The 10829-nt window shown below is 45.3% G+C and overlaps 1 protein-coding gene across 1 annotated transcript; it reads right to left on the bottom strand.

Moving 5' to 3' along the window:
- Window positions 1-1290: 1290 nt before the first annotated feature.
- Lrit1 (leucine rich repeat, Ig-like and transmembrane domains 1) lies at window positions 1291-10442 on the bottom strand. Its single transcript, XM_034498196.2, has 4 exons — window positions 10186-10442; window positions 7894-8360; window positions 5532-5837; window positions 1291-4216 (listed from the first exon to the last, which is right to left on the bottom strand). Exons 1-4 carry the CDS (start codon window positions 10305-10307, stop codon window positions 3240-3242), a joined length of 1872 nt encoding a protein of 623 aa, XP_034354087.1. The 5' UTR covers window positions 10308-10442; the 3' UTR covers window positions 1291-3239.
- Between the last annotated feature and the right edge of the window lie 387 nt (window positions 10443-10829).

Genomic DNA, 10829 nt, shown 5'->3' with positions numbered 1-10829 from the left:
AGAGCAGAGAAAGAACTGGGTGTGCTACTAGGTAGCAGACACATATCCTCCCTTTTCCCTAGATAGAGCCTTTCCCCCTTCTGTCTTTTGCCAACAATCTCTGAGATGGTCCCTTGACCACTCATGCTGTGTAGTATACCAGTGAGAGAAATGCAGACCACATTTCAAAGCCCCTTGAAATATTCAAGCTATATGATCCGATTTTTACTACTGAGATGCTAGAAGTTGTGATATTTGAAAATCCCCTCCATGCCTCTCTAGTTTTGTTTTGTTTTTCCTTGTTGAGGTAACTATTGATATTCCAGATGGTGGAGTTTCTCATAGCCTAGGTCTTTGAGTACCTGAAGCAGAGCCCTCCCTCCATCATTCTGCTCTCAGTCAATGAGCAGACTGCTGGAGCAGGAATGAGTCATGATGTCCTAAGTTGCTGAAATGTGAAAGCTGCTGCCATAGCATAAGCTGGATATGCTCTACCTACCATGCTGTTGCAAGTAAGCAGAATATAGTGCCTGGGAATTGATGGCTACCTTCAGTAGATTCAGCTACATCCCTCTGAACAAGCTCATTTGGTCTCTTGATTTAGAGTCCAGTATGACAACTTAGATTCTCTTTCTAGCACATAACTTGGTTTTGTCTGTTTGTATCCTGCAACCAGGAAAGGCAACTGAAAATAAGGGAGTTTGGACATACCATCTGTGTAGGGAGGAGGAATACAATCATACTGTAGTCTGGCAAATATATGATGGAGATTTCATGAAACCATATAAACTGACATTGACTTGCAACTCCTAAACTAGCCACCCAGGGGCAGTGTACCTCAGGATTACTGTAGCCCAGATGGCAGCTAGCCTTTAGTACAGAAAGACCAGGAATTCTAGGCTATTCAAAGAACGTTCACTTTTTCAGGGAATGAGTTACACTAGAAGATTAGTATGTAAACTAGATACCATTTATTTATTCATTTGTCAGAGGAGTTTGTTTTAGTAACATAAATACCCATGAGAACACTCCAGACTGACACTTCCCTACAAGAGAAAACTCAGGGAAGACAGAACACAGGAAACAAAAGTTGATATGTGGCCATTAAGAGTCCAGGCATCTTGGAGGCAGTGATCATCCACACCCTGAAGGCAGCCCTCTTAGACTGCTGGACAATTTGATCCCATCTCTATTTTTTTCTCTTTCTCCTCTCCTTTTTTTTCTCTGTCTCTTTGTCAATATCAGGTATACTAGTTTTATTTTTTGCTTTCAAGTTTCTTGTTTTTCTTTCATAAAGTGCAATAAAGCTAATTGGATGTTGCTTCCAGTTTATTATCTGTTTTTGTAAACATTTTTTCATCACATCTAAGCCCATTATCTCACCTGTAGTCTATCTTGCTTTTTGTACATTCCATTAGCAATGACAAAGCTTGTAATATTAATTATCTAGTTTTCTTTACCAAAAAAAATCATGCTGATCCCCTGTACAGACAAGGCCATTACTGTTCAACCAAGTAGCTTTTCTTGCTAATGGTAATTACCAATAAGTTATAACCAAATATGACCTTCAAGAAGGTGACAGAAAAATAGCAAGTTTGGTGACTCTAATGTTCATGTGCATATGTGTTCTTGTGGTTCTGATTCCAGGTTTCAGTGGCCGCCAAAAATTCATTTTTCATAGTGAGCCTTCTGTGGACTACACTTCGAAGATCAATAATGAGTAAACACATAGCATCTAAAAAGTTGTCAAATACATGGATGCCAAGACAATCCATTTCTCTCTTCTATACATATACTTGCTTCTTAGTTTCCTTATCTGCAAAATCAAAAATTCCAACCTCCAGAATGGGCTGTTAGGGGCATGTTGTGAGGTACTTTGGAAATAGGAAGGGGATTTATATCTAGTCAACATTCACATGATATCAATTATCTTGTGTGGTACTAGGTAAATAATTTCCTTGGATCACTTCTAACTGTGAAACTCCACAGTCATTACCAAAGGACTTGATACCCATCTTCTCTGTAGACAAGTAATGAATGGAGTTTTCAGTAGAAACATTCACTCACTCCAGTGCACAAGCATCTCAGCAGTCTCTGCCTTAGGCGAAACTCAGCAAGAATTCTCCTCCTAACTACCTGCTGGGTGACCAGAATAGCTCCTAGATGCTCTCCAAAACCACACATATTTTAGAAAACATTGCAAAGGGTCCTCTGGGGGGATGGGCTGGGTGTGAGACAAGACTGACTGTGATGGTGCCCTCTGTTGTAGAAGCCTCTTGGCTCTCTCCAGCCTGGCATACTGAGGACAAAAGAGCTTGAGAATTTAATGCAAATAAATTCTCCAAGAATGTCTCCAAGATTATCTGCAAGAACCCCAATTAGAATTCAGTGAGGGGGCACATGTGGATGAAGTGTGTGTATGTTAAAAAAACATGGCTAATGTATGGAGAAACTGTGTGTATGTGTGCATGAGCTGATGTATAAGTGCAAGCATGACGTAACAGTATAGAGGGTGGTAAGGACTTCTCAGTAGAACCAACTGTCCAACTGCCTGGTCCAAAGCTACAGCTGCCACTTCCCGATGGCAGTACTATAGCGGGCCATGTAGTAAATTTGTTTCAAAAATGTTTTGTCTCGCATCACCATCATCTTCAGAGGAATAGTGTCTCTGCTTGCCTTGTTAACATTGCCTTTGGCCATGAGACTGTCTTTGGCAGGTACAATATGGGCATGAGCAGCAGCAACGTGCCAGTCTCACACGAAGACATTCAGAGGCGTTGCAGGATTTTTCTCTTCTCTTATGTCATCTGAGAAAAGTCTGCCCCCGCTAGCCATTGTTGCTCTCCACCTCTAAGGCCCAATGGAACACACATAGCAGAGCCATGCCAGTCAACCTACAGACACATAGTGTAAAAATACTTCTCTATGCTGCATGCCAGGGAGTTTTTGCTTTTACTTGTTAGACAGCAGAAACTGACTGATTCGGGCCAAATACTGAACACTCATTTCTTCTCCAGGAGAGAAAAATGATGCCTGCTGTGAATGGTTGTGATGAAAGTTAAGAGAGTAAATACCTATGAAGTACGTTGGCTGCTTGGTGGCACACAGTAAGTGCTTAGAACACTGCGTTAACTATTGTTGATGTAAATGTACAAGTAGCCAAGTACCTGGACAATCAGGGTGGCTGAGCACACAATCAGGTGTAAAAAATAAGTGTATGAGACTGAAGAGGGAGGGCAGGTGTGAGAGAGAGCTCAGACTCAGCAGAAGTACTCATTGGTGCGTCTGCCGCCCCTGACACACAAGACTTGGGAGTCCAGGCTGGAACGTGCTGAGAGAAGCCTATCTGCCTCACTGAAGCTGCTCCTGGACAGCTCCTCTGAGCCATCCTCACTGTGGCCTAGTCTTTCCAAATTAACATAGGACCCAGACACCTCGGCAGAGCTCCCTGCCCGGCACTTGTGGCAGCGTCTTCGGAGAGCCCCGCAGCAAACCAGCAGAGTGGGAGGCAGAGCGATGATGGCGGCCACGCTGATTACCACTATGTTGATGAGTCGCTGGGTGCCCTCTGTATCCACCACCTCATCAGTAGAGAAGATGACACACTGTTTCTTCGTAGGCACCAGGCCCCGCACACAGACACATGCCACATACTTGGTCTTTGGAGTAAGTCCCTCGATAGTGACACTAGTCTTCCCAGGCTCTACCGTCATCTTTCTCATGTCTCTCTGCCCGAAGACTGCATAAAGGACACTAAAGGCAGTTATGTTCCCAGCTTGAGGGGTCTTCCACACCAAAGACACACTGTGGTAAGTATCTCCTACCACCTTGAGAGACTTGATCATCTGTGCCTCCTGGTGTTCAGATGGCTCTCTGGAGAACTCTCCTGGGACATCCATCTGAAAGTTCTGGAGAGCCAACTCCTCCTTTATGCTGGGCATTGAGGGCTTGGTAGCCAGGGCTACATGCTCGGGAATATGAGGAACATGCCTGGCCACCATCTTGTTATTGTAAGCAGCAGCTTCTTCCCCCTCCCCTGTCCTTGCCCACAGGACCCCTGGAATCCCACTATATTCTGTAGAAGTCTGTGTCTCAGTGACAATCAAGGAGACAAGAGTTTCAGAAGCTCCCAGAAAGTTCTTGGCTTGGCAGATGTAGTCCCCAGAGTCAAAGAGAGACACAACAGGCAGATCCAGCAAAGTCCAACTTGAGCCATCACTGGAGATTTCCTGGTGTACTAGGGAAAGAAAAGGCAGATATGGGGGAGTCAACGTGTTGTCCTCACAGCCTCTTTTCTGAGGCCAAGGTCACAGCTCCCGGTCTACACACATTGTAGTGAATACCAGTCATCCCAAGAAAATACTGGCATGCACTGAAATATCGAGTCCTTCAAGGCCCACCTCACTCAAGAACAAACTGCCTAAGAATAAATTACCTTCTAAGTCTGAGGTGCCTAAAGTTTATCCTTCAGGTCCTAGAGAGTTGCAAAGGTGTCCCTTTAGGGAAGCAGGCAAGTGCACTGGGGGTAGGTAGGTTCAGAGGTGAGCATGAGGCAGAGGATAATCTGGAAGTGCTGTGCTCACCCCTGCATACCCCAGCAGACATGTCTAATGAGCACCTTCACCTTTGTGTTCACACAGTAGAGCCTTTTGCACTGCTTTGCAAACTAGTCCAAACTCCCTACTCCAGGGCAACAGTTGTCAGTCTTGTTGAGGGAGACAGAGGAAATCTGGGCATGATGTGAGATTTGCCAGTTAGGTGCAAGAAATTATTTCTCCTCAACTTATCTTCTGCCTGTATATGGTTGTGATCCTTGTCCCTGCGGCCACCGTAAGAGAGATGATCCCTCCCCTCACACAACTCAAGCAGAATAGACATTTCATACACACTATGAAGCCAGAGCCAGGCTGACTAGAATCCCAGCTTCTTCATAGGTGAGCTGTGCTACAAGGGGTGAGCATTTACCTCTCGTCATTTTTTTTTTCATGAACAAAGATAATCCAGTTGCTTTTTACAGTTCTGTTTTTGGCTAAGGGTTGGGATGGTTCCAAGAGAAAGTCCTATATAGTTCAGTCTACTAACCCCTAATGTAGCTAAGATTGCCCTTGAACTTCTAATCTTCCTGCCTCCCACATGCTAGGGTTATAAACTCAGATCACCATGCCCAACCTTACCCGCTTTCAATGACATAATGGACATAAGGTTGGACCCATATGAAGGTCATATGGCAATTCCATCATTAATTATTTCTGATGATTCTGGGTTGCTATTTAAAAAAAAACTTGCTACAATATTAAATAAACTAGGAGTTATTTTTCTCCCTAAAAGTCAACTTTGTCTTGCTCCCAACATGGGAGTTTCTGATAATAAAGTGAGAGCCATTGTTATAAGTGATATCCAGCATATGAGCACATTCTATCCAATTACATTTATGGAGATGAGAGCCCAGCCTGGATTGCTAGTCCCTGCTAATACTGTCCATTCTTCATTTGGGAAGCTAACTTAGCTGTATCAGTCCAGCACTCAACACAGAAGTCTTGTTGCTCACACACCTGTGCCATTGAGTGGTCGTCCGTTGGCCCTCCTCCAGCTCATCTCAGGTCCTGGGATCCCAGTTGCTCCACAACGTAACAATACTGTGCTACCCAAAGGGGATATGATGCTGGTCACCCCTGGACGGAGCTCTGGGCTCTGACACTTTCTCAGCTCCAGCTGGCTGAAGGCCACTCCAGCCAGGCTGCGTGGGCTGGCACACTTCAGTTTAGCCTCAATGAACATCAAGTTTGAAACCCAACCATCTAGGAGATGAACCAGATCATAGAGCCGACAGTCACACACCCAGGGGTTGTCCTGAAGCCCTGTAGAAGTGAGAATAAGCAAGAGGTTAGCCCTAGATCTTCAGAACCAGCTCCATTTCGCCTCTGGGAAGATGAGGCAGATTTTCTACTCAGAGTCATTCCTTGCCTTGCCAGATGTATGACCCGAGAAAAGTCAGGCAAGCATTGCAGAAGGCTGTATTCCTAGCACTACAAAGGTAAAGACAGGAAATTCCTAGGGCAAGCTGTAGTTAGACTAGCTGAATCAGTGAGCTCTCCATTCAGTGGGAGACCCTGCCTCAATAATCAAAACGGAAATTCTGGAAGACAATTGACAACTTCAGGTTTCTACACGCATGCATGGGTACCTGCACACATACACATGTAAGCATGAAAACACACCTGCCACATACACATAAATATGCAAAACAAACTTACTTAGTGACCATATGAATGGTTGGTCTCACATTCAAGTGGCGAAGACTGAAAATTATACCAGCCTTTTTAGAAGCAATCAAATTGATTGTAAAATTTTAACATATGTAGTGTTTTATCTGGCAAACTCACTTTTCACCTTCTATCCTTCAGAGACATTTGCACATATATAGTAAGAATACATGGCTGACAGAGAGGTCAAGGACAACAACAACAACAACAACAAAAAAAAAAAAAAAAAAAAAAAAAAAAAAAAGAGAGAATAAACTAACCTGGCCCCATAGGGGCTTACAGAGACTGAACCTCCAACCAGGGAGCCTGCATGGGACTGACCTAGGTTCTCTGCACATGTTACAGTTGTGTAGCTGGGTATTCTTGTGGAACTCCTAACCATGGGAGCAGGGGCTGTCTCTGTCTCTGTTGCATATCCTTGGGAACCTTCCTCTTTCCTCCTACTAAATTGGCTTGTCTAGACTTACTAAAAGAGAAAATGCCTACTGCAACTTAATATGCCATGGCCCGATGATATCCATGGAGGCCTGCACTTTTCTGAAGAGAAATGGAAGAAGAGTGGATGGGGGGGGGGGTAGAATGGGGAGGTGGAGGGAGGGACTGAGAGGAGGAGGGAATTGTGATCAGGATGTAAAAACTTAAGTAATCAATTAAATAAAAGAATACATGCTGAGAATACTTTTTGTGGCATCAAAGGTGTTACTGAGTCAGTGGAAACAATGTAAAGGCCTTGGGATGGGTGGCTGCTTTACTGTGAAATATTTAATACATGGGTTTGTCTCATTTGCAGTTACTTAGAAAGATCTCTGAGACATATTGTTTGGATGAGAAAGTTGGTGCTGATTAATGCATACAATATGCTTTTTAAAAATTTAACACCTGGGGCTGGAGATGGCTCTCTGGTTAAGAGCACTTGATGCTCTTCCAGAAGATCTGGCACCCACATGGAGGCCCACAGCCACCTGTAACTCCACGTACGGGGACACAACACCCTCTTCTGGCTTGTGAGGGCACCAGACACATGTGGTGGCAAACAAATAAAACATTGTAAGGCCACACAGCTTTTCTTTGTGTGTGTGTATGTATTTGTATGCACATGTAAATCTCTTGTAAAAGACAAGAACTTACAAATAAATGTGATCATTTGTAGCTGCCCTTGAGAGAAGAGATTGGAGTAGGAAAAGGAACAAAGGAATTATTAGCCTCGTTGCTTTGTTTCCAATGTCTTTTCCAGCTACACTGTGGCTGTCAGCCCCATGAGCAAGCAGGTGCCCTGGGCAGCAAAGGCTTACTTGTTTATTTGGTAAAACTTTGTTTTTTTAGAGCAATGAGGGATAGAAGAAAAAAGGGGTCTAGCTGATAAGTTTCACTAACTCATCCCATCCTGAACTGGGAAACTGAGTTTAACAGGGCTACACACTGGTTGTGTGACTGGGGACCTCTTGAGTCTCAGATTTCTTATTTCTAATGCTGGTATATGAGCTGTCTCGGTTTTTCTTGATAAACCTACGATTAATGCCAGCATGATTCCATCTTCCCTCAGGTGTCGAAGGTGAGCATGATGTCATTCAGACTCAAAGAGCTTGGATAGTTTCCCAAGTCCCCAGGATGAACCTGAATGGCTTCTGGAGAAAGATGCTACTTTGATTACCTAAAATAAGCCTGGCATGATGGCCGGAAAGGAAGGGCCTGGTCTTCAGGTGAGCCCACATGTCCAGTAGCTCCTCGGGAAGCCTCATCAGCTGGTTGTTGGAGAGGTCCAGGAAAGTAAGGTTCTCCAGGAAGTGTGCAGCCTCAGGTGGCAAGGTCGAGAGGCGATTGGCCTGCAGGTCCAGCAGCTGCAGTTGTGGAGTGTCCCTGAGCGCAGCCCATGGGAAGGTGACCAGGCGGTTCCCAGGCAGCCGCAGCTCTCGTAGGCGTCTCAGGCCCCTGAGCATGAGGGCACTAAGCTCACTGAGAGCGTTGTAGGGTAGCCATAGCTGCTCCAGGCGGCTGAGAGGCCTGAAGGTCTCTCCAGGTACCCTGCGGATGGCAGTTCTCTCTAAGCGCAGTTTGCAGGTGTCTGGAGGAATGGAAGCTGGGGGCAGAGTCAAGTCAGGGTCGCTGCACACCACTGTCCTAGTCACAGAAATGGGAAATATTTGAGCAAAGATCCTTTCCTTATGAGTTCCCAGATCTGCCTGTTAACACAGACACCCGCTGCGGTGTTTCGTAGATGAGCTCCAGAGCTCGAAGAGAGAGCACCCCAGAACAAAGTCACAATGCCTGTCCACTACTGTTGAAAATCTAGCCAAGGAAGAGGGACCATAATACAGTTGCTAACAAGGAAGAAGGTTTGGATACAGGTAAAAGAAGGAAACTGATGGGGAAATTGTTCCTAAACAGGGATGGGGGGTGGTCAAGGGCGGACTTGAAGGGTTGTAAGAGGCTAAAAAACTGGGCACTAAGAGAAAGGAGGAAACATCTATTTAGACACAGATATCGCTCCTGCCAGCCACCTCCCAGCACACACATATGCAACTATGATCCCCAGAAGAGCACATACTATGTTCGGGATTTGAATGTAAACCAGAAAGGGTTTTAGGATGGCACTCTGAAAAGTTAGAGCTGGATCTGAGGAAGACATCTTACATACAATAGCCTTGATCTCGGTGTGCAGTCCATGCCTGTGGCGGCTAGAGACCTTGGTCTTGCCTGCAGCCTCTCATGTTTTCACTGCCCTCAAAGAATGACTGATTTTCATGTTTCCCACCCATGGCAGAATTTCCAGAGTCTAAATATTAGGTCCATGGATTCTGGCACTGGTTCCATTGCCAATGGCATGTGACTTTAAGGCATTTGCTCTCTGAGGATAGTGTCACCTTTGTGACCAGGGTGACAAAAACCAATCACACCATACTAACCTTAGTCATCAGCCAGTTTCCAGGCTAATTAAGTACCAGCTTGTCTTACTTAATGGGAAATTTACTTTCCATATGAGTTAAATCATCAAACACATCAAATATGGGATGCTTTCTTTTCTCTAGAATATACAAAGTATTTTCTTTTCTGGGGGTTCTGCTTCCTTATCAGCAGCCATCATGCCCGATCAACCCAGCATTGCTAAGATCATGAGAAATGGGTAGTTCCAATAATATCATTTCCATGATCAGAAAACATCTGTGGTTCTCTGGGATTCACATAAGACAAAGAAGAAAGGATGACAGATTCCAGGAAGTTGGAAAGTTGGTAGGAAAAGCCCTGACTGAAGTCCTTGTGCAAGTTAGAAAACAAGTTTCTCAATGACTAAGCCAAAGAAGTTTTTAAGAAGGTGCCTTAAAGTTAGCTAGCAAGAGGAAGAATGAGCTACATGAGAAAAGCAACGTCTACCAACCACTGTGGCTTTGACTTCAAAGGTCTGTGAAGAGGAGAAGAAAGCAGGAGGGAAGATCCAGGACTGGGCTGAGAGAGCTTGAAGTGGGGGAAATCCATGGAGAATGGGGACAGGTATTTGACCATGAGTTAGGAGGTAAAAATCACCTGAATGTGACTGTGTGTCTTGTGGAGGTTAGACATTAGCATGGGAGATGCCTGAGAAAAAGAAAGCTGGGAGATACAAAGATAAAATAAAAATGGAAGAAAGCAAATGGAGAAAAAAAGAAGTCAAGGACGAAACTTCTGAACCTTAAAGGAGTGCCTCTCCCTACCAAAAAACATCTGGAACCTGGCAGGTGCATGTCCCATGCCCTCCTGGGCAGAGTAAACTCCCCACATACTGAGGATGACCCAGAACAGACGGTTTTCTCTCCATCTCAGGTTTCAAGGGTCCCAAATCCAGCATGTCAAGAGGGAGCCAGAGACTTATTAGTGGACAATTTCTGGGTATCCAACCCCTCCCAACTCTGACTAGCCGATGGACTTAAGAAGGCTTCGTGACCCACCCCCACATTAGTTAGTGTCATACCTGGCCTTGGTGCCGTCACTCAGGATGTGCAGACTGCAGCTGCATTGAGAAGGACAGAAGCTCCAGGCCTGGTGAGGTCCCCCAAGTGCGAGGAGCCAGAGCATGCTCAGGGCCACCCACATGACTTCTGGCTCCTCTTGGGTCCTGGCAGGGGCCTGACCCAGGATTGCTCTGTCCTGCTTGTGCAGTAAGTCCACCAGCTACCCACTTGCTCATCACTCAGCAACCCCCATCCAAGGCCATGGGATAAACACAGGCTGGGGATTAGGGAGGGAGCCCCAGCTCCAGCTCTCAACAGCTTATTGCTGCCTGAATCACCCAGTCTTGAGGGGAGGGAGAGAATCCCTCTATAGCAACAACCCCAGGCCAGAAGAAGCTGGGGCACAGCAAGATGGGCAGATGGGCAGCAAGTGACTAGTGACTGGCTGAATGAGTAGTCTGCTTGCAAAGAACTCCATTTCAACCAAGCCAGGGATAATACATCTGTGTGTTTGGGGTGCTAAGCTCAGGAAAAAAAAAATGGAAACAAAATTGTGGCCTCTAAATAAGAGCCTCTAAAGATTGTCCCTTATGATAGTCTCTAAAAAGAAAGAGTGACATGAAGCAAGGCCTTCTGAAGGTGGTGGAGGCATGAGAAAGAGTCC

Source organism: Arvicanthis niloticus, chromosome 3, assembly GCF_011762505.2.
Source record: "Arvicanthis niloticus isolate mArvNil1 chromosome 3, mArvNil1.pat.X, whole genome shotgun sequence".
Taxonomy (NCBI): domain Eukaryota; kingdom Metazoa; phylum Chordata; class Mammalia; order Rodentia; family Muridae; genus Arvicanthis; species Arvicanthis niloticus.
Note: the sequence above shows the minus strand (reverse complement) of the source record. Positions and strands in the feature narration are given on the sequence as shown.